Source organism: Nomia melanderi, chromosome 14 (genome assembly GCF_051020985.1).
Source record: "Nomia melanderi isolate GNS246 chromosome 14, iyNomMela1, whole genome shotgun sequence".
NCBI classification, from domain to species: Eukaryota; Metazoa; Arthropoda; class Insecta; order Hymenoptera; family Halictidae; genus Nomia; species Nomia melanderi.
Window position 1 is genome coordinate 5,988,549 of NC_135012.1, and position 27,985 is coordinate 6,016,533.

The 27,985-nt window shown below is 44.4% G+C and overlaps 1 protein-coding gene across 7 annotated transcripts in view; it reads right to left on the reverse strand.

Moving 5' to 3' along the window:
- The window catches only part of LOC116425700 (ubiquitin carboxyl-terminal hydrolase 48), a 75,864-nt gene that overhangs the window by 45,489 nt on the left and 2,390 nt on the right, over positions 1 to 27,985 (reverse strand). For 4 of the 7 annotated variants that reach the window (XM_076373680.1, XM_031973748.2, XM_031973750.2 and 1 more), the window contains 12 exons: positions 27,738 to 27,874; positions 27,453 to 27,656; positions 27,048 to 27,374; positions 26,631 to 26,867; positions 26,301 to 26,551; positions 25,733 to 26,220; positions 25,571 to 25,672; positions 25,094 to 25,497; positions 24,655 to 25,018; positions 24,388 to 24,572; positions 5,587 to 5,694; positions 2,168 to 2,274 (listed from right to left, as the gene is read on the reverse strand). In XM_076373680.1, the coding sequence (XP_076229795.1) occupies positions 2,168 to 2,274; positions 5,587 to 5,694; positions 24,388 to 24,572; positions 24,655 to 25,018; positions 25,094 to 25,497; positions 25,571 to 25,672; positions 25,733 to 26,220; positions 26,301 to 26,551; positions 26,631 to 26,867; positions 27,048 to 27,374; positions 27,453 to 27,656; positions 27,738 to 27,874 (2,914 nt within the window). Of the gene's footprint in view, positions 1 to 2,167; positions 2,275 to 5,586; positions 5,695 to 24,387; positions 24,573 to 24,654; positions 25,019 to 25,093; positions 25,498 to 25,570; positions 25,673 to 25,732; positions 26,221 to 26,300; positions 26,552 to 26,630; positions 26,868 to 26,939; positions 27,375 to 27,452; positions 27,657 to 27,737; positions 27,889 to 27,985 lie in introns of those variants that run through there. The other 3 variants (XM_031973749.2, XM_031973752.2, XM_031973753.2) reach the window with 3 other exon arrangements.

The window sequence follows — 27,985 nt, forward strand, 5'->3', positions numbered from 1 at the left end:
TTTTGTATAGTGTCTCGATACGTTAAACATTCAAATAAAACAGCTTTGTCCTCAGTGTACTTGTGATTTGCTTTCCAGTTAGTTTCAACAAATATCGTCTTCGCCTCGTCAAAAAATCTTAACACTGGAACTACCAGATGGGTCAAAATGACGCATTTCTAAATCCTTCTTTTACAATTATTGGAAGAATAATAGATCCTTCTTTAAGAAATAGCTAAAGAAATTGTTTTAGTAATACCCAAACTAAGTTCTGAGTGATCTAAGTCTCGATAGATACACTTTGGGGGTTTCTGTAGAAAAATTTTGAAAAGTCAACTTGACTGCTTGGTAGTTCTAGTGTTAAACATTTCTAGTGAGAAACTTCCGAGTGCAAAGGGTTAAAAGATAGGATATCCTAGAAGTATTGCACCGAGCATCAAGATTCCAAGAGAAACGAAGTGGCCTGGGCCAAGGGTGAGAAACTTTTAGAACCCCATTTGGACCAGTACCACCTACTCGTCCCCAGCGACGGTTTTTCTGTCGGTTAATTTTCAGGATACTTCTTAATTATAATGAGACACTTTGCGAGCCGGGGGGCCAGCGAAACAAGCGCGGGAGGGGGATTTATGTAAATCGACGGCTAATGTCTTCTGGCATTATTCCTCGGGTTCAATCCTGAGAGGGGAACGTCGGCGAGCCGAGGGAAAAAGGAGATGCGCGCTTTCCCGCGAGAAATGTCCCGTGCACGCTCGAACCTGGAACCTAGCCCTTCGCAACACTTCACTAATTAATTCGATATTCTAGTCAAGCTTTCGAATCGGCGGACGGAACTCGAACCCGGTCGATTTACGAGAAACATTCGCGGGACTCGATTAAGCCACAAATAAGCGCCGGACATATTGAGAGAGCCGGTTACAGAGTCGAGGCAAAGATTTATCACGATTCTAATGAAGCTTTGCTTAGACTTAGAAAAAAGATATTCGAGTCGGGCTGGCTGGAACAAATGTACAAGGTGTCTAAACGATTATTGTCCTGTTATCAATGGAAACGGTAGTTCACAGATAAATCAACGCAACAGAATAAAATCGTTTACATTCGAAAACAAGACTGATATTCATATAAATATTCAAAAAATACATTTAAACTATCCATCGGAAATTTTAAAAATTGAATACAAATTTCTATAAACGTGTCTGTGCACTGCTATCCGATTCTACTCGCGATAGAGTCCATAGAGAAATTCTTAAAATAGATGATCTCAGGATACAAAGCTTCCTAAAAATAAAACCAGCTCTACACTGTCGATCGAGTTTTCTCTAGGGAGTTTCCTAGATGGTACACCGATCACCGAGACACCCGGTACGTGGCGACGGGACGCGCGACGCGATTAGACCGTGGACATATTCTAGACACATCGCGAGAGAGAGATCCGGTTGAAAGAAACGAAGTGGAAAGAAAGGAAAAAGAGGAAAAATCAGCGTGGTGGCGGCGGCGGTGGTGTGCGTCGGATTGTGTACCGATAATTAGACCGGGTACGTACACACGGAGCGAGGGAGAGATCGAAAAAGAAGGAAACACATGGGGGAGCGCCGGTAACGATCCGCCTAGGGACGATCGTTTACATAATGACCCCCCCGGAATCGTACGAAAATTAATTGCCGATAAGATCGAACGGTCCCAGGATGGAATAAAGAGAAAGCCGTTAATTGCGCGTGATCGGTCTTCGGCCCGCAGTTCACCAGGAAATTGATACCGCTATCGTGGCACATGCGCCGCCCGATAACCGCTGTTATAATCGTTTTCGATTCGCCTCCTGCGTTCTGCTCGTCGCCATCACTTTCCTTTTTATGGATTTTATGGGACAAGGGTTACCCTAATCTCCTTGTCAAACGTAATTAGCCGTAGGATCATTCAAATTCTTATCAATTTCTACTCTCTTGATTAGCTTGTTAATTCTTTTTTCCTATAATGATATTTCTATTATACTGTAATGAATATTCTTTTTTATTTGTTCATTGAATCTGACGCAAGTGAATGATGTCTATGTCATTACACGATAAGAAGTTGAATGAAATATTGAAAAATCTGAGGAATCTTAGGCATCCTCAAAGTTCTAATAATTGATAAGAATATCATATGATAATCGGTTGTTACTATTCTATTTTTCTTAAGAAAAAGAAGTACTCACTAGGATCGGTGTCAAACTCGAGACCTTTCTTCTTGATCACAATCGGATGGTCCACATCGTAGAATTGCATCAATTTCGCCCATTCTTCTGAGGTCACCACGGAGTACCTGTAACAAAAACGAAGTATGATGTGCAGGAAAGAACTGTTTATCAGAGGTATGAATAGACACTCGAGGAATAAATGTGTAGCAGTGGATGCATGCTGAAATATAAGCAATTCTTATTCCTCTCCCCATGGAACTGCTTCCACTTTGAAACATTGCAACAATCTCCGCCCGATTGTTTGGCGAACAATGTAAAACGATGGAACACGAGCGCACACATGCACATGCACACAGAGAACCGTAGGGCCGTTCCGCGATCGAGCCAGGGGCGTATTCGCAAGCCGGAATTCACGATTTTCCGACAACGGCGTAGAATCCGTGATGGTTTTTGCGCCGTCCCCCTTAATTATACCGCAAATTAGAAATTTCTTGCCGCGCACCGGCTCCAGCTTTTTGCCCCGCAATTGTTCACCCGATCCTGGCGTGGTTCCTGAAGCTCGCGTACCGCGCCGGAATCTCGCGCCGCTTTGATCGATAACTCTTCGAAAAATCGAGCACGGAGTTAAGAACTCACGAAATATGGCAGGATCATTATCAGCCTTAGAATATCAATGAAAATACGCTTGAATTCCTCACTACCCTGTTTCAGTGATTTCAATGATCGTACAGAGGAGACTTCTAAACTATCCGAGTAATAAAACCGAAAGAAACATTCGAAATTTGTTAAAGTTTCTATGAGAATATTCTAAGTTCTACGCGAAACACGTTTCATTGTTCTTTTCTTTACATTCGAAAATGTTTGAACTTATTGCAAGGGAAACATCGACGACAAGAATACGACTAATTGACGAAAAGAAATAATGAGGGGCTCGTTAAACGATTCAATTGAAAATTGTCGGAGGCGAACGATAAAAATTAGCGAGGATACGGGTCCCAGCGGCGAGGGCTGTAAATTTATGGAGGCGCGAGTTTCAACGCGACGGGACGAGGGAAGGTAGGTACGAGAGGAGGCCGCTGATACGGGACGATGATGACTCGGCCGATAATTAGTTGCGCGACATTAATTTCGATTCAGCGCAATATGCCGCGCGGTCTCATTTGAATTTTCACGAGGCAAAAACCGCGCGGACGAGCTTGTCGCCTCTCCTCGTGTATTTGCCTAACGCACGAATAATGGTGGATGCATCGAGAAGAGCCGGAGAAAAAGGGGAGGGAATCAGAGAAATCATCGTCGAGGGTGGAAAAGAACGACACGGGCCGGCAATGGGACACGATATCGCGAGCTTTATCGGATATAATTACCGCCATCGATGGATTACAAATCGTTCACCGATTTTCTCCTAGAAAAGCTTAGAACTGTATTACAGATTTACCAAGTTCAATATCAATTATTATTCTACATCAGCCTGATTCATCTATTATTGTATATTCGTATAAGATTGAAAATCTTTGAATTTCAATCTTCAGATTTTCTTTATCTTCAATATCGTTTAGTGTAACCATTAAAGGAAAATTCCAATTTATCTGAAACTATAAATCTCTAAACCACAATCTTGAAATCTTCATTTCAATTATCGTTCGGTGTATCTATTAAAGAAAAATTCCAACTCGTTTAGAACTATAGAATAAATCTCTCAACTTCAATCTTGAAATCTTTATTTCAATTATCGTTCGGTGTATCTATTAAAGAAAAATTCCAACTCATTTAGAACTATAGATCTCTAAACTTCAATCTTGAAATCTTCCGTATCTCAATTATCTTTTAGTGTATCGTTTATCTTTAACCATTTGAATCGGTTTTTGCAGAAACCCGACCGATAAATGCCAAGCGACGCGATCGCGCTTCTTTGGTTTCAATTCAGAAGCTGCATTACGCTTGTCTATTTTTACAGAAACAAACTCTAAACAGTGCGATCGTTACATTTTTCCAGTTCTAAGCGGGTAATAACAAAAATAACAATAAATAATTAGAAAAAAATGAAGCAAATTAGCTTCATCTGATTCTACAAACCGATAAACTGGCACTTTTACGCGGTGTAACAGAGAAGCGCGATCGCGCCGCTTGAGAGCCAAACGGTTAAAGAAACATGATATTAACCGTTTGAGTACCAGAGGTTTTTAAAAAAACACAGTCGAAAAACGCTGAACTGCGCAGTAGCGCTTTCTGAATGGGATGCGAAAAGATACAAGCGGTGCGATAGCGCTTTTTTTATTTCATGTCAAGAAGAGTCAAGCAGCGCGACAGCGCTTGTCTTAATCTATGTTAATACTATTTTATATATATATATATATATATATATCAATTTATAATGGGTAACAACGAAATGTAAAATGTATTACTTGGATTACTTGTATACAAAAAAAGTAGCGATGCGATGTATATGCGTCTGAAAAGTTGAGCGCGTTTCGTCAGATTGTGAGTGCGCCGTCAAATGCGCTGGGTTTTCTCGACATGAACTCTGAAGAGCGCGAGAGCGACGCGTGAGACTCAAACGGGTAAAAAATGCAAGTGAAGAAACTCTTTTATCGTTTCTAAGGTTACTCCAGAAGTCCTCCGAATCCTCCGAATCAATTGAGTTTCCCTTCGACAGAGGACGTGTCGCGGATAGGCGGGCAAAAATGATTTTTTAACGGTCTCGGCGTGGGGGCGAGCAGACGGACGACTTAAGCCGTCTCGGCTATCTTAGGCAGATAGTGGACAATGGTTTAGCATAATGGTCAGAGGGTGGAGGCCGCGCGTTGGCCCCGGGGGCCGTGCCGGTGACATTTTCGCGTATCCATCACGTCACGCGGCCTGGTAGGACGGGGAAAGGAAGAAAGCAGTGCCAGGAGGTCACGCACTTTCGCTTTATAATACCGTGGCCCCCGGAGAAGACCTTTTCTCTAGCCTGACGTCCCGATTCCTCCGCGGAAAAAGAGACGTCTCAATAAACATGTCTCAATGAAACAGACACCGCAGTTCGTTACACGTTAATGTCTGTTTCAAAGGAACGAGCTTTTCTTTCTTCCTAAGTTCGATGGAAATCGTAGCCTCCGCGATGTTGAAAGAGAAATTGGAATTTTACCGATATCGAAAGGCCAACTTTCTATGTTGTTCCTCGATCTTCAAACATTATTTAGCTCTCTTTGATTCTTAACAATTGAATTCCAAATGCTTGTGCAAAATTACCATTTCTCCGTGCGATACGTAAAGAAACTAGAGTTAAATGGAAATTAACTTCTTCTCCGAGGAATCCTGATAGATTGTACATAATGTGCATTCTTAGATTCTTGCGAACATTCCCTACTTTATATTCCGAGCACTTTTGTTCACCGTAAATGCACAGAATCTACAGTGTCTAGCAACAACAAACCAAGAAGATCAAGATTACTTACAGCTCGTTATTAATCGTGGGAGAATAGAGGAATCCTTTGTGCGGCTCACAGAGGAGGACAGCGTTCCGCACGCCCGTCGGCGGTGCTTTCGAGAATACCTCGGCGTACCTGTAACACAACGGTTAAATATTAAGTGACCCGCTCCCCACTACCAAAACGACGGTACGCTAAATAAACAGAAAAAGAGTGGCTCATCTTTAAAAACCCGCACCCCTCCTCGAAGTTACATTTTTCCAAAACGAACGAGACCATCCCCGAGCTCGACACGGGTGATAAATCCCCGGGCATTAAAAATATATTTCCAGGATTATTTTTTACGTGCACTGTCAGCCAGTTAATCGTTTCGAATAATGCAACCTCGCCCGTGACACGTCTTCTGGGTCGTGGACCAGAAAGACGACGAGGCGGAGAACGCTTCCTTCGGGACATTCCCGTGCAGGGGGTGGGGATGTGTCGGGGGATTGGGGTTGTGCATCATTTTTCACATACCACCGAGGGGGCGGACGGTTTTTGCCGTCTCCCTACCCGCTCGCCATCCAGATAATGCTCTTAAAGACAGATATCTCCCGCGAAACGAGCCAGGTACGCGATCGGACTCGAGTTTCTACCGAAATCTTGCTGGATTTCACGAACAGAACCGTTCTCACGGTCGAATAGAAACCGACGATCATAGAAATTCAAGCTGAACAATAAAATATGTCTAATGAATTAAATATAACGATACACTCCTTAGTAAACGTCTAATTTTGTATCACGCTGATGGACCTTCTGCATATTTGAAATATCGTACGAAAATTCGAACTTTTGCGATATTTTTCTACTTTGCAGGAATATAGAAATATTTAACCTTCCAGCTACTCTACGCCACTATAGCGACACAATTTTTCCTCTGTCATCGATACTTGTGCACATTGTAGTCTAACGTAATTGCACAGTGAACATTCCATCAGTCTCAAACCGCAGTGATATTACATTTACGATACGCAGACCGCGTCAAACCCGTCGTAGCTAAAAGGTTAATAATATAAGAACGCGAAAGAATCGATGAATGTTCTACGAAAACAATAATGTTAACCATACAAGTATATAATTCAATCGACGAAGATCGAAGAACGTATCAAACTTAAACACTGCTTCGAAAGTTATCAATCTCCTAATAACTCTCTGAATCAGGGAACGTACAAAAGACTGAAATAAAGTACAAAGACGCGATGTCGCGGATCGACTTCCGTAAAAACGTGTTCAAGCGGGAAGGATGTGGCGAACAGGGGATGAAAAAGGAAGGCCGCGTTCGAAAGTCGCGAGGACGCCGTGGAAGAGCAAATATCCGCGGCCAGAGGATTTTAAAAAATGTCTCCCAGCCGGACAGCCTCGGGCCGGGTTTTCCAGAAGCGAATACGCGTATTAATTATGAGGCTTGTTCAAACAGTCGAACGTAGGTAGGCGAGCGCGCGGCGCGGAGGAGAAAATTGGTCACCCTTATTACAGTCGGGCCGGGGACACACGCGTCTCTCCGCTCCTCTTCATCCCCCTCTTTCCTTGCCAACGATCCCACCCCCTCTACGTCCTCTTCGTATCACTCTCTCTCTGTCTCTCATTTTTTTTCATTCCTCGTTCGAGGCTTTGTTTAACTTCTGTCGCGGAATTTTTCCAGCTCGCGGCGATTATTGCTCCCAGGAGATGGAGGAAAACAGGAGTCGAGAACTCCTCTGTGCGGGGGTGGCTACGCAACCGACGCCGGAGGAGGAGGGAAACGGTCACTCGCGACGTCCGAGGAAATCGTTTGGAAATGCCTCGATTATTCGATTATTCGATGGAAACTACCCCCTTGTTCCTCGGAACGCTTAATCGCGGAACTTTGGTGGGAATGGTACAGATTTTCGTATGACGTTTTCGACGGTTAACCCTTTTGCACTGGAAGGTTGTTCGATAGAAATATTCAACGTTTTCTGGTGAGATGTGAAGGACACTTGAAAGGAAGTAATGGAAGAAAGAAATTAAGAAATAGAAGTCTTTGGTTGAATATTTTAGGTATTGATGGATGATATGAAGGATAATATTATATATAAGACTTATTTTGTTATATCGAATCACGTAATTAAGAATCTATAGGGTCTATAGTTAATTACTATAGGCCCGAGATTAAGGGCAGACGTAAGAAAATATTAGGACTTCATAGATTCCTAATATCTATTGTGAATAGTTTAGTAATTAACCATTATATCCTTGTATCTAAATGGAAGGTACGTAGCAAAAGATCAGAAGTCAAGAAAAATACGGATGAATGTCGAGTGGTTCCAGAGTAATCGAACTCCGTAGTAATTAAGGCTTACCGTTGCATTTTCACTGAGAAATATAATTCTTCGGGAGTCAACCGGAATGTTCCTTCGTGTTCGAAGAACTTTGCCAGAGTAAGAGACACCGAAGTTCGACAGATTTTCCTTCGGACTCGAGTAACTCGATACCGGCCCCGATGATTCACATACCGGCCGCGATGCGTCTCGGATCACCTTGTAATCATTGCGGTTTATATGATCACTGCGGTCGAGATATCATTATTCGGTACCGGTGCGCAATATCCTGCTCTATGCACGACCGAGCCTGGAGACAACGCGATCGGCCGAGGACTTTAATCAACAGTGCTACCAACACCACCAAGAAATCCGCGGCTACTCCCGAAGAAAACGACCGGCGAAGGGAGAGAGAGAGAGAGAGAGAGAGGAACACATTGCATCTTCTCCGTTCTCCGCGCTCTCCGAACAACGACACAGAACGATTTCAATTTCACGCTGTCAGCCGTATTAGCTCTCTCACACCCTCCTCTCCTCTCTTCTCTGCCCAGCAAATCGCTTTTCCTTCGACGATGATAGCTTATTTTCCATCGGCGCAAAAAGACGCGACCGATCGGTAGCCGCGAAACACTGGTAGCGAAGGCAAATTGTCTCCTGACGACTGGGAAACGCGTGCGTTGTCTTCCGCGGGGAAAACAAACAATGGAAATGCGTAGTAGAAATCTGTATCACTTGACAAGTGTCGTGCTGCCGCGGTGACGAGTTAATTAGAATTCCTTATGGTAACAGTTTTCGATGTTGAACGGAATTCGAAGAGGAAAGACGATTGCCCGGAAGAAGATCGAAGACCCGAAGACGAAGGAAACGGATATAAATATCTTGGCGAGCGGCGCGTCTCGCAACAGCAATCTTTTCATTAGCGACGTCAAAAGTGACGCGCGGGCGAAGAAGAATCGCCTCGAAGGGGACAACAATACCATTCCTTCTCCCCGACATCCCTTTGAATGCGGCCGATGGCTCGATATTAGCCCGAGCAAACCGCTTTCGACGAGGACGACACGATTATTCGAGCGAAACAGGGGTGAATCCTCTCCGTTTCACTCGCCGACACTCCGATAACCTTCCCCATCCTGTGGCCCCGTGTCTCTCCCCTATATCTTTCCTCTCTTTAGCCTGTGCCTTCGATTTCCACCCACCACGCGCCATACCTACGCTGATTTTGAATCAACTTACAAGCAAACCGACCTCCAAGTAAGTGAATCTAACTATAAGCAAATAGACCTAGTAAGTAAACCTACTTATGAATAAATCTACCTAAAAGTACATAGACAAAACAAGTAAATACCTAAATCTACCTAAAAGTAAATAGACCCAACCAGTTAGTCTAACTATAACTAAACTCTACCAAAAAGTAAATTTATTACATCCTCACCTATAACTGAACTACCTACAAATAAAGTTCCCTACAAGTACACATACCCAATAAGTAAACCCACCAACAACTAACCAGCCCTAACAAGTAAATCCACCTACAAGAGAGCCCCGCAAAACAAACCACCAATCACGTCCATCAAAAAAGCCAAATTCAAAGCAAAAATACCCCCGCGATACCTGGAATCCGAGCACGCGCATTCCAGGTCCAAAAGTCTCGAAGGCAGGCGTCGCAGAAGGCAAAAGTCGTCAGCGACAGGTCATCAAAGGTATATAGGTATCGACGAAGCGTCAGATCTCGATCGCGGGAGGGGCGAACGCGGGGAGGGACGCGGAGTGGACGTTCGAGGGCCCCCGATATCGTGCGCGGCGGCGGCGGCGGCCGGCCGGCCGACTAAAAGTAGTGCAAGAAAATAATAGAAGCGAGTATGATCGCGTCGGCTCGGATAACGAGCCGGATGATTTACAGTTTATCCTTACACCTCCATTTACGAAGGGACCGGGAGAACTGTGATCGCTTTAAATTCGCTCTCGTTGATGCAACTGGTCGTCCGGCGAACACAGGGGCGGCGGAGGGGTCTGTTTCTCATCATCCGTGGCCCCCGCGCGCCTCCCGCCACCGTTTCTCTTCTTGTTTTCTGAATGTCCCGCGGTACCGGGCGCAACATTGTTTTTCTCCCTCCTCGTCTCTCCTTTCTCCATCGTGCCCTCCCGCTCGGGCGTTCTCCTTCTTCTCTCTCGTTCCAGCGTGTTCGATCCGCGGACGAGGGCTTTTTGGGATTCCTTTTTCGCAGGCCGGACACCGGTGGACCTTTTACCACGGACACGTACACACTCCGGGGCCCTCTCTTTTCTCTCTCCACCCTCCCCGCGCCCTCCCCCGCGCTGCCACCACCGGTTCCCCGACGCCCCTGTCTTCCCGTAATGATCGCAACGCTCCGATGCGCCCGGCCTCCGTGAGTGCATCACCCGCAGGATGCATCGGGGTACTGCATCCGTGTACTACCTGCCTTGCCCCCGTTCCCTCTCGTGGCGTTTATAGTAGCCATTGATTGTTACGTTATAAATTATTAGAGTGTTATTACCGTGCGGCGGTTTCGGGCGCAGAAAAGCAGCTACAGTTTTTTCCTTGCGGGACTGGCTGGGGTGGCGGCTCGCCTTTACGGGGAAGTTTATGAAGGATCGCTCGGATGCCCCGACGTCTTAAGCCTTCGCCGTATCCTCGAGATGGTTGACGGATGATTTTTGTTGGGACAGATGGGATAGGAGGCTTGATACTTTGTGTAGATCGAATTGATGCGATGATTGTTGAATCTTATACAGCAAGGATTCTTTTAATGAAACGGGAATCGATAGATCGAGATCTTTTATAGCAGTTGCTTATTTTGTTTTCTTGCATTTGTAGATCGAAAATTTGCTAAGTACAATGAAATAAGTATTTAAGTCCATCGATGAATCTAGTAAATCGTGTCCAAGTATTGTATTACTGTTCCAACAGGCACTTAGTATGAAACTATTCGCAAACATTACGAAAGTTGCATAAACAAGTAACCAAAGATCCATCAGGAACGAAAAGAAACCTTCAACCAGAATTCCCTGGCCGCGAGAGGAACGATCCTGTCGCCGGAGGATCGAGCAGAGAGCGTTTAGTCAAATACCGTCGGGAGGAGCGGTAAATCAGGGAAAACCTGGGGACAGTCGTGTTCCCTTCTTCCCGGTCCGGAAGACAAATGTCAGCGGGTAGCTGGCGAGGGAAGGAGGAGGACGTTGGCTTGGCCTCTCTTCCACGCGTAGATGCATGGTCTCGCGGGCGGTAAATCAAGCCCGGTGATATTAAAAGGCCGCTTATACGCGAAAACACAAGATTTATTTCTGCTGAAAAGGAGAGCCAGCAAGAAATCGCTGTGCACGGTCGCCCAATCAATGGGCGGAGAGAGGGGAAGAGAGACGGGCATAGAATCCAACCAACACTGAAACGGAAGCCGAGCCGGAGGATCCGTGAGAGGGACTGATTCGAAATTAGCCAAACGAAATGGGGGAGAAAAGAAGCACCCGAGGAACCACCGAAAAAACCAACTCCGAATAAGCAGAATACCCTAAAACTCTACAAGTAAGATCCATTTCTTACTCGATCCAACAACTGAACCCCCTAAAGCAACAAATCCGCGTTGAAAATCTTAACGAGAGATGTTCCCATACATCCCGCAAAAATCAACCTTAAATTTCAATCAAACCAATTCGAAATTAGCCAAACGATATGAGAAAAGAAGCATTCGATGAACCACCGAAAGAACCAACTCCGAATAAACAGAATACCCTAAAAATCTACAAGATCCATTTCTTGCATGATTCAACAACTGAACCTCCTAAAGCAACAAATCCGCGTCGAAAATCTTAACGAGAGATCTTCCCATCCGTGCCGCAAAAATCAACCTTAAATTTCAACAAAACTCTCTCCTCTCGTTCTTTCCGATCGGCAGAATTCATGATCCGTCAACGATGTGACGATAGGAATCAACGATATCGGCTCGGTTTCGAACACGCAACTTTCCGCTTCCAGGATCCGCGGTCCGGCCGCATACCGTGATCGGCGAAGCATCGTCCACAGATTTCGTTTTTACGCCGGCCGATCTTCTTGTTTGCTCAGGGGGACCGATCTCCCCCTGGCCCTCCTGCCCCGCGCCGGTCGCGAAGATAGCGTTCCCTGCGGACGGAGGAGGCCAGGGGCCGGGACTAAATTTACGCCGCCGCGGGTAGCGCGCGCAGTTGACCGACGGACTGCGGCAGGATGTCGATTATCGACGGTTTTTGCCGCGGACTCCCACCCCCCCAACCCCTTTCTCCGCCGCCCCCCCACCATGTTTTTCAGAACCGAACGCATAATTAGCTTTCGTTACTCTAGCGCGGATCGCGCCGGCTTCCGCCCGCTGACAACGATTCAGCAAACGATTCCACGGCGCGTCGCCTCTCGCCTTGATCCGTCCCCCACCCCCCTGTTCCGGCACCTTCGTGATCGTTCCAGCTCAGGAAATTGTGAAATCCACACCGCGCGTTTCCCTCGCTGGCCACCGTGCCGTTCGCATTTTTTCCGACCGGTTCATTGAGTCTGATTTGTTTTAGTGATTGCCGCCGATCCGCTTAATGGGGCCGGAATAACTCGTATTATTGTCCTCCGATCACCTTGGGTCTTTGATCGGTTCGGTAGCGGAGAGGCTGTCTATCTGTGCAGCGTGTTCAGAGTTTTGAGTTTTAATAATGGGATGAAACTACGTTGCGACAGTTACGTCAGCGGAGACCGAGTGTTCTAGTAGAAGCTAGATGAAGGTAATTAGGATTAACGCGCGACTGTGCGGATTTTAAGTAGCTTGAGGGTAATGGGGCCGTGTTAGCCAGACCCGGGTGTTTTTATGTTTACCGAGCTTCTGTCGATTGTTCTGTTGGAGATAGATGAAGGCGAGGTGACGCGAGGCGATAAGGAACCGCGAAGACGGGTCACAGTCGCGATTAACGCGCGATTCCGCAGCGGCGACGACAGATTGCCGGTCATCTATGACAAAACACGGCCGGGGAATGCGACGGAAGCTTAATTATGACTTCAGCTTAACCCGCCGCGGAATGATTTAATGCGCGTGCATTCCGGCGAACTTCGCCTTGCCGTTTCATTGTTCGAAAAACCGATCTGCACCCCGCCCCCTCGGCCGGCGTCCGGTATTTACAAAGTTCGCCTGTAACGAGGCTTCGTTAACGGTACGGGAAGCAATAATCGGGCCCGAGTCGCAGCGAACCCCGCATTCCACGAGTTATTGGCGTGTGGATCTCTCTCTCTCTCTCTCTCTCTTTCTCTTTCTCTTTCTCTCTCACACACACTCTTTCCCTCTTGTTCTCGGCTCGAGGTCCCGCGGATTCCGCAACGAAAACAGCGCGGCGATTTTTCGACACGATTCGAGGTCGGCGCGAACACGCCAGGATAAGAGCGCCGCGCCTCGATCGAGTCACGTTCGCGATCCGTTGATCAATTAATCGCCGGCTGGCAAAAAAATTCAAATAGAGCGAGAACAGCCTTTCGCCGAGACCTCGAGCTAGAAGCGATTCGAGGCAACGATCCGACCTTCGTGCCGATCACGGTTCACCTTGGCGATCGATGAAATCAACGGAGCCTGAAAACTGGACTCCGATAGCGGATCGCGATCTCGTTTACCGATATTTCGAATCCTGGGGAAAATTTCGATGTTTCATAACCCCTTGCATTAACAGTGAACCGGGCAAAGTAAGGGCCGTGATTATAGCGCCCGATATTCTCACTCGCGACATTCATGTTTGGTCTGGAATTGTGATCGCGAGCAAGACACGTCGAAGGGTTGAGGGAGAACGGTTCAAAGACGCGAAGGAAAAAATGTTTATTGCATCCTGTTACGCCGTCGATCGGAGACCGGATACTTTGCGCGCGAATCCTATCGGTTCGGATGGGAAACAAAAGAAAAATGGGGAAAGGGGGAGCGACGACGGGCCGCGGCGGCGGGGAAAATATCGATGCGGCCGTTTCTCGAAACGAGGCTGCGGCGAGAGAGACCGAGGGAACCGGCGAATCGTTGCACCGGCCGCGCCGACCCGTTTTTGCTCGATTTCTCAAAACCGATCGACCGTTCCCGATCAGGGAGCAACACGCGTACCTTGCACGCCAGGCGTGACCATCGGCTACCGCGATACACCACGAAAAACGTAGCCGCCCGCCATGCTCAGTCGCTCACGTCTATTTACATTGGACACCGTTGCGGGGAACGATCGACCCCGCTCGGACGTGCCTGCCATCGTCGACAATGAGAATGGCTTGCCCGTTCTACCCCCCGTGTTTCGAATATCTATTCAGGTTACGATGATGAAGCTCGAAAACTGTGGACAGTCTCTTCGACAGCTTTATGATACTATTGGCTGTTGATAAAGGATATAAGAAAAGTGAAGGGGAATAGGGAAAGTAAGTGGAAAGAATGAAATTCAGGAAACAACCCCCTTTTGATGAGATAATTCGGAGACATCCATTTCGTATTTCTCATGAAACAACTCTAGCTTCCGTTAACTGTAAATCAAAGTTACTACAAAGCTAAACAACAAAAGGGAAAAGAAGGAGGAAGAATTAGAATTTAAGAAACCATCCCTTTCGGTGAGCTAATTTCTGTCGGAGACATCCATTTCGTGTTTCTTATGGAACAACTCTGGCTTCCGTTAACTGTCGGTCAAAGCTACAACAGAACTACCCGAAAAATGGAAGTAGCAAGTGGAACAACTAGAACTCAAGAAACCACCCCCTTCAATAAGCTTCTGTCGGATTTACCATCGTGTTTCTCGTCAAACATCCGTAACACTCCCATCAGTTATTGATCAAAGCTACGAAAGAACTAAAAAGACAAATGGAAAAACCGAGTAAAACTAAAATTCAAGAAACTACCCCTTCGGACGAGTCGACTTCCGTCAGAGACGCTCGCTGCATCGTTCTCATTAAACTCGACCGCTAGCGATCGCCGGGAAACCTAACGAACAGGGAGTCCGACGAAGCTTCCCTTCGAAATCCTCGCTTTCTCCGTTCCCACCACTTTCCGTAACTTCTGAAAGAGCGGGAGGAAATATATATATACACGGAGAGAGAGAGAGAGAGAGAGAGAGAGAGATGTGTACGTGTACAGAAAAAAGAAGGAGCGTGAAAGGGCGAGAGAAGCGAAGTAGACGGAGCGGAGGAGGCGTTCGGCTCGCTTTGCCCGAGCACTGATGATAGTTTTTGCCCGGCAAGATTTTTTGCGCCACCACCCCGCGACCACCCCTTCCTCCCTCCGCCGGGGGGTGGATGATATATGACCGCCCCCGAGACACTGGCCACCCCCGCTGGGAGCGGCAGAAGGAAAGACAGAGATGGGACGAGGGAGATACATCCTGATTCCGGAAGAATTCGTTCGGTACGCGAGAGCCGGGCATTTGTGTTTCAAACGGCGCGATCGTTAGCACGGAATCTGCGGGGTGCGTTTCGGGGGTGGTAATTCTAGCTCGATTCGTTTCACCCTGTGTTTCTTAGGAAATTCGAGGCGATCGGGCGCGTTTCTTACCGGGCAAGTTTGATTTATTCACTCTCTACTTGATTTCTTGTTTACTTTGGAATTAACCCTTGAATTTTTAGGCGAAATTCAAAGTATGCGAATGTTTTCTTTGTTACGTATTTAAGGTTTTGACACGTTCATCGAGTATTCAATCTATCTAGTACTATAAAGTCAGTGGTATTGGTATAGTTCTGTGAATATCTAAGATAGAATATCTTTGATAGAAAAATATACAGTTTCCGAGGTTGTATGTTGATAGTTACGTTGAATGTTGCACGACTTCATAGAGAAATATAGACAAAATGGAAAAATTACAATACTAAAGTGTTTATTTGATTGTGATTGTATTGTATTATTATTACACGCTCATCTTGCTCAATATCGTCGCGTTAGGTAACATTGTTTATGATATAGAAATGTTCTCAAATAATCATCGTTTAATTGAGGGAACTATGGTGATTCGATTTGGTTGTGGGTCACCGGCGACCCCGTGGCATTAAACGCGTTAAGGGTTAAAGATAAAGAATGAAGGAGCTGGGTTCAGAAACAAGGTCCCAGTGGATCGTGAAACCAGCCAGGCCGAACTAGAGAGAATTCTCCATTGAAAAATGAGAACGAGCAGCGAGATCAAGTGTTTCAATTAAACTGATCGAAGGAACGGCTGCGAATCGCGTATATTCCCCGTCGCTTAGACTAGGCTTCATAAACTCGAGGATGTCAATTACCGTGAGAGTGGTCTGGAAACGTCGCACCCCAGGCCAATATCAAACGAGGCAATGGCTTATGGAACAAACACCAGCGAACCTCGAGTCGAAAGCGTCGATAGTTCAATCGAGGGAAACAAACCGGTAAATTTCTCCTGTGCAGCATAAAGAAAACAACCTCCCTTCGCAGAGGGTTGCGTGTCTTTAGAAAATTAGCGAAAATATCAGACGAAGGTATCGTAAAGAATGATAAATCCTTCGAGGGGATGGAAACAGTTCGTCGACAGAGGTAAAAACGAAAGGAAAAGGAGTGTCAAGTGTTTTCATATTAAAATAGGGTTGACTTGATTCTAACTTAACTGCAGGAACTGCTACAACGAATCCCACTAAATTTCTCCTATCAGACTTAAAGAAAAAAGTCTCCCCTCGCAGCTTATCGTACATCTCACAAAAACAACCCCTTTGCATTCGAAAATTTCTCACTAGAAATGTTCAACGTTTTCCAACAAATACAGACATTCTTTGAAACCAACTAACAATACACACATATATTCAGGAACGAAGCTATCGTATTCCAATATTTCACACATCGATGCATCACAATATTATATACAAGACTTTATAATTGTACATCAAATGCAACTAACAAGAGAACCCTTTCAACCAGCACCCGCCGATTTTGATGAACCAGAAAGAAATCTAAATTCTTTCATTTCGAGGAGAATAATTTAAAAGAACGTTTCTTTCTTACACCCCATAGTTTTAAAGATACTCTAAAGAATATACTCTCAACCCTCAACGTCGAGAGATGTTTCAACCCGTAATATTTTCTTAAGAACTGTGTCTTACATAAGTTTCATCAAAATCGACGTGTGATTACAAAAGTTCCCTTGTAAGTCACCTACCAAGTGCCAAGGGTTACCGAAAGTATCAAACGGTATCGTAACGAATCCTGCAAGGGGTTGAAAGCCGTTCCAACGACAAAGGTAACGAGCAAAAGGAAAGAAGTGTCGAGTGTTTCCATAAGAGAAACAATGGGGGTGGATTCGACTCTGTCCTGGCTGCAGGGACTCCTGCAATGAATCAACTTATTTAAGGGTAGTTGGATTTCGCGAGTCGATGCACGGCCGCTACAACCAACCCCCGCGCGTCCCCCGCGGCCCGACGCAGCACGCTTCGCAGGATGATTTATAGTTTTCCTTCCGTGGCCACCCAGCCACCTTGCCGCCCAGCCCACCCCTGCGCGCGCGAACGCCACCCCTCTGCCAAATGTACGCAAAATAGTCGGAATTTGCTCGGGCCGCAACCCCTCGCGAGCTTAAATCCCGGGTACGAAGATGGAGTGCCGCGCGGATATGAAGTTAACGGCGCGCCGATGAAGACGTTCGAGAGTATCGACGATGATTGGATATTTAATAACGGGGCGAGAAAAATGGGCGGCCGACGGACCCGAATGATCGATGGACAGACGCGAGCCGCTCGGCCGACGCTGTCCTTCTATTAGCTTTGCACTCGGGGGCGTTTCACGCTTTTTACCCGGTGTTTCATATTCAAAGGAACTTCGGTCTGCGGGAAACTGGACTGTGAATTTCAAAAGCGTTCCACAACCACAACCCTTAATTTCTTCTCAAACGAACATCCGTTTCTTCCTTCCTAATGAACCCCTAACTAATAGGTATTAAGAATTCTTAAGAAGTCGCGAGAATAACGTACGCGTTTTTTGAAACCTCGTTTCCTCGAGACTTGACCGATAATCCATAGAGACATCATTGTTTCACGTAATTACAGTTATTCTTCTCAAAGACATTATCGACGAATTGTGCAACGTGGAGCGCGAGTCTCTTGAACATTGGCAAGAAAAAGGTACCGGGGATGATCCAAGAACGAAGAGGAAACGGTCCCGAAGGTTCCAGTCGAGGCTCTCTAAATAATTATTAATGATCGGCCGAAAATGTGACTCCGATCGTGTTGACACTGCATTGTGAGCCGCAGACAATGCTCCGGTGGGTTTCTAAGCGTGCGCCACGGGCTTGATGGAGGACCAGAACGGCAACGTTCGGGGGCACGGGCCGTAATTAATAACTTGGAATTGATTAAGGTGTCAGATAAGTCCATGGAGCCGGTGGCTCGTGGCTCTTTCTCCCTTCCGCCGCGGCGGCCGGCTCTCTTTCTCCGTCGGCGAGAGACGCGTTACGATATGATTAATAATTTCGAGATAACGCCGCCGTCCCTGCTGAGTCCCTGCGCCGTTGTCCCTTTGAGAGGGACCGATTTACGGCCCCACTTACGGCCTCATAAATGACTAATTATTCTCCCACCGGCCTGGCCGCTTCCTGACCGCTAAGCTTCCCGAGGAAATCAGGAAACTCGGACACCATCTTCATCCTCTCCCGCTGATAACCGCCAATTAACCGGAGATTCTAGTTTTCGATATAAATATTGTTGCTACAAGAAACCCCTGCACTTGTGAATTCGATGATACGAACTTAGAGTGCTAAAACATGAAGTAACTGTCCTATTTTTCGATCACTCACTTTGAAATCGGTGCTGGACAACGAAAGGAATCTTTTTTTTGTTAATTAGTTGATTCTCGGGAAGTTCGATCAAGATTTCCTACTTTGAGAATGAGATTACTATATTTTCTTCTTTATAATACTAAGAATACAGGACGGCCATTACCGTAATTTGCACCTGCACTCAGCATTGGACGCTAAAGACAGCATTTACGTTAACGTCTGAACTGTCGAATCTTCTCGGTAAACAGTAATATTTGAAAACTTCGAATCACCTCTGATTCGCTCGTGAACATGCAATCGCTAACGCTTGATTCCTAGTAACAAAAGCGTATCGTTTGTGTGGAAAAACGAAACGAGAGTCCTGAATTCAAAGAAATCGCCAGTCCCGAGGTTGCGAAAAAGACAGCTAATCCAGTGGACCGTGAAGATTTCATAAAGCAAAGTATCGTCCTGTGAAAACTGACGAGACGAGACGAAACGCAGCATAATGGCCCCGAGTAAACCGTTCCCGGCGTATCGCGGCCAATAAAAAGACACGGGGGGTCTTCCCGATAGAAGTTGAGCGATCGTCTATGCAAATACGTAATCCTTTCGCGGATCCATCCAGGTGACGTTGACGGATTGGCGGAGGACTTTGCTCGGAGGCGGACCGAACAGATTGCAATCCGCGGGACCATTTGTTTCTCCCGGAACAGCGAGAAGGTTCCCGGTTCTGGGGAGAGAGCGACTCTCGATTAACGGGTCTTCGTTAATTGCCGATCGAGCGAACGAATGGCGAATAACGATTACCCCAATGGCAGCGAGACCTTTTCAGATGTAAATCAAGTTCATAGAATCCTTCGTGAGGTACCATTTAACGCTACGTTCGCAGAACGCGTTAATCTGACGCATGTCGAGTTTTATAGAAATTATTTAGTAAATATTCACGTCGATTATAATTGACGCAATTACAGTCCGACGGAGAGAGGACTTCTTTGTACCAAAAGCTGAGAAATCGGAGAGGAAACTGAAATTGACACCGAACGCGACGAAGTAACGATAGAGAATGAAGTTAGTGACATAAATTTTATTTTCTATGGTTACATCCTACTTCGTCACATTCGATAAGGCTTCAGGTACCTTGCCTCCTTGACTTGTTAGCTTTTAGGACAAGCGAAGTTTTTTCTCCATCGAACTATACACGAACATGTATCCTAATTCTTTATCCTCAAACCTCAATTTCCGACATCTAAATGAACAGTTTTGTAGGAACAATAGAATAAACCGTACAACAAACGCCCATAAACCTAATGCTAACACTAGATGTACGCAACTCGTCAATTTGACGGATATTGAATAGTTTAAACATTATTTCGTAAGTATTCAAGTCGATTGGTTGATACAATTATGCAAATGCACATAGTGATACTCTAACGATGAAGCTACAATTTTCACAATCTATATAAACGAACACGTAGTTTTCTAGAACCATAGCACAAAGTGTAGAATAAACGTCAGTAAATCTAGTGTTAACTCTCCCTTTGTCCACTCATTCGGAATATTACTTATATATTATTACATTAGAATTCTGTTCTTGAAACTCCGCGACCTGTATAAATACCCATGTCTTCTGGAAACGATAGAATGAAATATACAACAAAGATCCGTAAACCTAGTGTTAACACATCGAACGCCCGCTAAATTTCAGCTACTAAAAACGCGAGCGTCGGTGATTATATTGATACATTTTTAACACTAGGTTCACGGAACGCGTCAAATTGACGCATATTGGATTTTAGAAATATTATTTTGTAAATGTTTACGCCGATTTTGATTGATGCGATCACACTGACCTGTACCCTAATTACCTACTATCAAATCTCCAGTTTCCACAATCTAAATAAACGAGCATCGATTCTTTTAGGAATAATAGAATGAAGTGTGCAATAAATGCCCGTAAACCTAATGTTAAACATCGATTAAACCAAAATTTCTAACTTACGGAAGAGAATAAGGAATTCGATTTTGTAAATTCTACTTTGGATTTGTGTTATACATATCTAAAATGTTACATGAACGCAGGATTAGCAATTAAACGATAGACTAAAAATCCCGCATTATCGCGGGGCCGGCGCTCAATGTGTTAAGTTCAATACAATTTAACGAAGAAATCGGATGAATTCTTCGACTGAAGACGATTCGCGCGATAAAAATGATCCTGGAGGATAGTCCCGGTAGCCTCGCGCGAAACTAAAGCGGCGGCCGAAACAACGGTGCTGAATCTTTCTGATACCGTCGGAAAAACATCCCTAACGGCTGGGGAAGGGTATTACGCGAGCACAGGCGGGCTGATTATACGCTTCCTCCTGGACGGTCAAGATTGACGGATTCAAATTTGCCGGGGCTTAAGTCCCGCGGGTTCCACGGTTTACGGACAGCCGGCTAAACTGGGATCAACCCTTTGCGCGGATTACGGCGTGTGTCATGTCACGCTTGATTTCGGTGCCGGCCAAAGGGCCGCGAAAACCCGAAATAAGTGGCCGTTGTCCCGTTCCCCCAGCGTCAAGCGTTTGAAACAAGAGGGCGAGCCTTATCGCCGTTGTAAAAGGCTGAAATGAGCGGTGATTAAATTTTAATTGGCAGAGCCGATTAACGACACCGTTCGCCGACACTGCGGGGTGGACAGTCTGGATGGACGATCTAATTTCGTCGATACGATTGCTGCGCTATAAATTAGAACATATCGACGACGTGCATCGCGAGAAGACGATCGTTATTAAGTGTATCTAGACATGCCTACGCGAGAAGTCGCAATGAAGACAGGTTAACCCCTACAATATCGTGTCAGACTCGTGGCGAAGATTTCAAATAGAATTTTAAAAATATAAATATTATTAATTCGTTTGAGTGCAAATTACATATTATTCTCTTATTAGCGATTATTACACCTTCAAGCACACGTTGACGTAGAATAAAACTGGAATTTTCTCTTATTTTCGAGAAATTATTCATAACAAAGTAGTCAGATCGGTCTCAGTGGAGAAAGAAATCGTAGGATAAGGGGTTAACCCTGTTAACTGTGGAATTGAAGTTCAGAAATCTCTGATAATGCTCGTAATGAAATGAAATAATGAAGTGTACACTCGTCTAACGCAGACCAAATGCGCTTATAATGTATTCTAACGAAAATTTGAAGGGAAACGAAGAAGAATTACATGTTTCTCTGGAGAAATAGATAATTGATCGTTAAAATAATTAGTATCATTTTGATTTTAAGATGGCATGTGTACTCAAACGCAGTTAACTGGTTAACACGTTAAGTGCCATGTCAGTCACTGGTGACTGACGCTTCTGAACGACTGGAAAACAATCGTAACATAAAAGATAACCGATGTGAAGTGATAAAGTTAATAACGTAGCTAAGTTGATAATAGTGTAATGCAAACATTGTAACACTAAATAATTAATAATTGTTCCTGCTCTTGTTTCCTCCAAAAGAAGAACCCTACGATTAAATGTTTAAGATTTTCGTGGCGCTCAACGCGTTAAGAGGGTTGTAGAATTTAAAAAATGTAGATTCTTAGGGATGATGATTCGCAAAGGATTGAGAAGATAGAAATAGGGGATTGTCTAGGATTCTTCTCTCACCCCGAGGATTCCTCGACAAAAAAATCTAGAAGAATGCGAAGAACGTCCGCGAATCCCACCCCCGAACCCGGCGGCATTCGCGAGGATAAACGGTTTCAAAAGGCGGAGAATATTTTTCGAGGCCAATGCCATTGTCTTCGCTCGTGTCTCTCGGTGATTAATTTTTCGGACACCCTTTTCTACGTCGGTAATTATCGGGTTCCGGTAGAGATTTCGTTCGTTGGAATTTATAGCCTTTTAACCTCTTGCGCTGGAAAGACGCGGCACGCACTTCGAGATGCTTCTGTTCTGAAATTCCCGATCACGTCTTATACACATCGATAGTCTCGTTGAATTACACACACTAGACTGTTTTGCAACGTATCACTTTATACAAAATAATTAACAAACAGAATTAATGTACACATCCGCGTAAAATAGGTAAAAACGAAATTCTTCGCACAAGACTTCGCGAAATCTCTGAATTCGTTACCAGCGCAAGAACTTAACCCTTTGCACTCGAGAGGTGACTCAGTCACCACTTGATTTGATACAGCAAAATTATGAAGTTGAATATTTAGTATTTTAAATTGAACTTTACATTGCTATGTGAAATATTGAAATAAAATTATTGCTTAATCTATCTATGAATTATCATTAAACTAGTTTCAAACAATGTCGTCCATATCTCATCGTAAAACGTTGAATATTTCTATTAAAAAACTTTCGAGTAACGGGTTAACTCGAACCTGGAACCATACTCATCGAAGTACGCGGAAGACGAGTTCTCATAAAATATGAACCCAACTCACGATACTCCACCGAAACACCGTAATAATCAGCTAGTACTAACATAAAAAATGTCTCCATAGGAACTACGATGACCATTAAGGCCAAGTAAAGGATCCTACGCTAATCAACGCAAGACCAACGACCCGACTGAATCAGTAAAATCAAAATAGTCGTCACGGTCGACCTCCGTAGCCTAGCATGTAGCTAGGGCAACGGAGAAGAGAGGTACAGGGACAGCAGGGGCGCATTAACGAGCTTTTCCTAATTATGAGAAAAAACTGGACCGCGCGATTAAGGGCTGCGGTGGGCTTCCCAGTCCTCGTGTGGATGCCGGGCCAGGAGCAGCACGGAAAACTAATTGAAACCGCCTAACGACCCGCCGGCAAATGATACATCAGCCTCGAGGAACACCGACCGCCGCCGTCTTAATACCGTTCCGCCTTATTCGGGGCTCGTCGCGGCCACAATTTCGCCCCGTTTCCACCCTCTCCGCGGGCCGATTTCCCGCACCGGTCCCCGGAACCGTTCTCCCCCCGTGGCGCGGACCCGCGTCTTTCGTCGCTTAATTGCGCGCTCGAACGAAGATCGAGGACGTTTCCCAACCGGATGGAATGATTTATCGCAGTTTCTGGCTCGTTTCACGCGTTGTCTTTCGTCGCGGTTGTTTAAGCGCTCGGAAAAAGGGCTGCAATGAAATTTCTCGGGGTTACCGCCTGTAGTCTTTCGTTGCCTTAACACGTTCGCTAGCTGCGTCACGTATTCGTGACAAGCGCGATATTATATTTTACATAAAGCAAATGAAATTAATCTTGTAGATATTGTTACTTGAAATTATAAACGGCATTATATTTAGAAACTCAATAACTTGTTCCAGTTTTATTTCTTCGATATTCTGTTTAGAAGATTTATTGGGTTGAATAAAATATCACAATTGAGGTCTTCACCGAAATAAACGCTGGTAGCGGGTGTGTTAACGCGTTCCCCTGGAGGACTAGCAAAGGAGGAAGTCGAGCTTGGTAGACAGTCTCGAAGAGGCAGCTTTTTTAAGACGAAGATTTTGGGTTACTTTGTTCCTGTTTGTTTGTAAATTTTACTAATGTTTGGTAGTAATGGTAAAATAAAGAGGGTAGAGTTGAATTATAAATGTCACTTTATGGGGATTGTATTGAATAATAATATGACAAGTTAAAATGAATAGTTTCGATCAAGTATTTGTAATATTCTTTAGAGGAATGTAACAAAGACATGGTTTTTCTAAATCATTGAACATCCTTGAGATAAGCCTGGCGCCATCTAACGTTGAGAGTGAGTTATGAGTGGGACACCATGGCCGATAGGCGGCAGCACCCTTCGATGATAAAAATGTGTGCAGACTCACCGAACGAAGGAACGCCAACTGTCCAGGAAGCCCTTCTCCACGATGTAGAACATCTTCTCCGGATCCTCGCACTTCAGTATCTCATTCCTGTTTCGCGCGTGATACAAGTCATTCAGCTCGTCCTTCTGGTGCTTCGCCTTTATCTTGTCATCCTTCTTTGCCTTCTGCGCGTTCTCCATTTTCTCCTGAAACAAATACACGACTACGTGTTACACGCAATTACAGCGGAAGGTTTCTCTTTAGGTATGACTTGAAAAATTATAGTACTTCGCAGATAGAACAGGATGGAGTTGCGATTGGATATTCTTTCGACTCTGGGAAATATTTTCGAAGGATGGTCCAAGCTTCCCGTGGTACTACTTTCCTGGTCGAATCGGGTGTCTTCAGGGAACTGTGCTCGCAAAGCAAATCCTCGTTGAAGTAAAGTATTACTTCATTTTCTTCGCTTTCCTCCACTTCCTTCGGTCCCTCGTTTTCTTTGCTGATACTCTTACTATCCTCTGGAGGACCGTTCATTGTTTGACCATCCTCATCTTCGACTTCTCGTTCCATGTCGTCGGTGAATTTTTCCATTGCTAACCTCCGCCACGATCGCAGTGAATCAGCACCCACGATGTAGCTTGTCTCGCTCCTGTGGAGAATAGAACAGTTATTGCTAAACGAATTATTGTAGTTAATAAGATGACAATAAGTATAGACAACTTACGGTTCTTTGAAGTTGCGGATAAGATCGCTAACCTCCTTGTGATCGCGCTCAAGAGACATTTTGAACCGAAGCAACTTGTATCGTCGCCTCACGCAAACTTCACAGAGAGAGTTCTCGTCTAATCTTGGGCCTCCGCGATATTTGTGATAAATTAATTCCGCAGCTGGCAGAGGCAAACACTTTGCACGATTCACTTTCAGTGGGTCGAGTCGAAAATGCGAACACATTAAAGTTGAATTGTCGATTGGAGGCACTCCTTCGGTAAATGCGTGTCCATTTAACCATTTCGACAACCAGTCACTAGGAATCCATTGATATGTCTCCCACGATAATGTACTAGATATGATATTGTAAATATCTATCACGAGCTGTCTCTTCAAGTTTTGATCTTCGATTTCCTTTTGCTAAATAGAAAGTAAGTTACATAAATAATCACTTTGTTGTCTGTTCTTCATACAAGTAAATACTGGTACATACTTTTTCTTGCTGGATAGCCAACAAACTTAACTCATGTTTCACATTTTCCTGCCTTACCAACTCTCGTAACGTAAGGCTAACTTCCCAACATTCGAATTCCATCTGTAAAATATTAATCATATAATATTTAGGAAGATCTACTATTGAAGTGACACTTTTTACCTCTTCATAAAAATCTCTTTCTCCGCAGCTCATCGCTCTATGGGCCGCTCCGTTTAGCCTTTTATAATCTATTTTTGCACCCTTAGGTTGAGCATCGTAATGATTTTCCTTGTTATCAGACTCATAATGCTTCCCATTTCGTTCACTGGATGTGGGATCTGTATCTTGAGAAGATGACACTGCACACACTATGTCCATTTTATTTTCTGTGTCCAATTTCAATATTTTCCCGGGAGACGTCGAATTAGAAACAGTAGAAGTTGGTCCATTCTTGCGTTTTCCTTCATCCGATGAGTCCGGTTTATCCATATCGCTATGAGTCTCCACACTATGACTATTAGTTTCTGCTTCTGGTTTTTTCGACTTATTCTTCTTTCCATTGTTTATTCGCCCGTCGGAAGTCACTTTTTTGTAAACTAACATGTATGCCGTATTAGACGAAAGAAAACCCTTTGGTACACGCCCACGTTTAATAACTTTTGAATTTTCTAAAATCAGTAAGTAATACCTGATTCTATCTCATAATTTTATAAAGGGACCAATATCTTGTTGAACAGTTTAATCTTACCGTTAACACTATCTTCAATACGTTTATTTTGCATTTTCTCCACTTTATCGTCGCTAAACTGATACCACTCTCCGTTAGAATTACATATATTGGCAATGTAATGACCTGAATGTGCAGATGGCCCTTTATGACTTAGTACCGCAACAAGACTGTACACGTGAGTTTGAGGAGGACACCTTACATATTCAGACATGTCAAGATCTTCCGGGAACTGTATAAAAGAGTTCAGCTTTCTTTTTTGACCAGAATCCCTATCAGACAGAGTAATAAATAGGACTCACATAAAGGATAAGCAAACTTCAAGATAAATATTAAAACAGAGATAACTACCTGTGGAACACGAAACGCATTAATTGTATGTTCAACGTTTCAGGGAGTGATTCCAAGCGTATAAATCGTCGTGCATCCTTTTTGTCATTGCAGGTAACGCAATGATATTGATTTGCTCCCGTCAGGTGTTCCACAGACAAGTATTTCTCTATCGCCTCCTTGAGGGTGGACGCAAGTTGCAGGTCCAACTCGTAGAATGTAGTTGAAGTCGGATACTCAGTACCGCATCTCGAGCAACTGCATCACACATAAAGTCTCGGTTATTTAGGAGGTATTAGCTTTCCTATCGGTCAGATCAGTTGATCGCACCAGTCACCGCAGCGAGCAACGTGTCCTACCATGTTCTCATCGTCAAGATCATCAGCATCATCATCGCTTAGGACAATTCTCATTTGTTTTCCACTTCAGAAAACCCACCAATTGATATAGCTGTATTTCCCTTGAGTCAGCGTCTGCAGCATCTGCTTCAGGTCTGAGTTTTGCTGCATCTTCCCTTCGATATGGCACAGAAGTAGCTTGGAGAATTCCTGCGCATCCTGCTGGGTTCTAGTATCCAGAGACAACGCGATAGCAAGATTCATTGGATCAAGGAGACGTCGGTTTCCAAATTGCATCATTGCAAATATGTATTGCAACTGGCCAACTGCTGTCACTGGATGAAATGGTACGCCTGCCTTCTTAGATTGACATACTGCTTCCTTTTCTTCTGGATCCTCTGTGATGTCCCATTTGTATATTATCCTCCTGAAAGCATACAGTTTTATTTTTCATTAAACATTCATATAAGTTGTAAATTGCTGTCAGGTTATTGAAAATGCATACCTCATATCTTCATTGTGAAACCACATTTGAATCAAACTGTTAACATAGCAAGTAGCACCTAAATTCTTTAAGCCAACATATTCTGTAGGGTCACGTAATTCGGATAAAGAACTTTCTAAAGATGCTACTTCCACTAGTTGTGACTTCATATATTTTTCTTCGCCCAAGCCTGTAAGGCATTGTGGATTATTTGTGCAATTACGTCTGAAAAAAGATATATACAATTACATCAAATATTAAAAGAAGTATATAAAAGAAATATTAAAGAACATTTATGTGACTCACTTGCAATTTTTACAAGCTTTTAAACCTATCCTGTAGGCAGTCTCCAAATGTATTTTTTCTATTTCTTCAGGTAAAACACCTTCCACCCAGGCCCACGCTAGCTTATCTAAATCAGTCTTCTTATTTGGCGGCATGTTCTGAAACATATTAACTGTAATAATTAATATTCTCAATTTATAATAAGCATAGAATTTTATGAAATCAAAAATTTTTAATAAAATAAATTCAAATACTTCACCGAATACTAC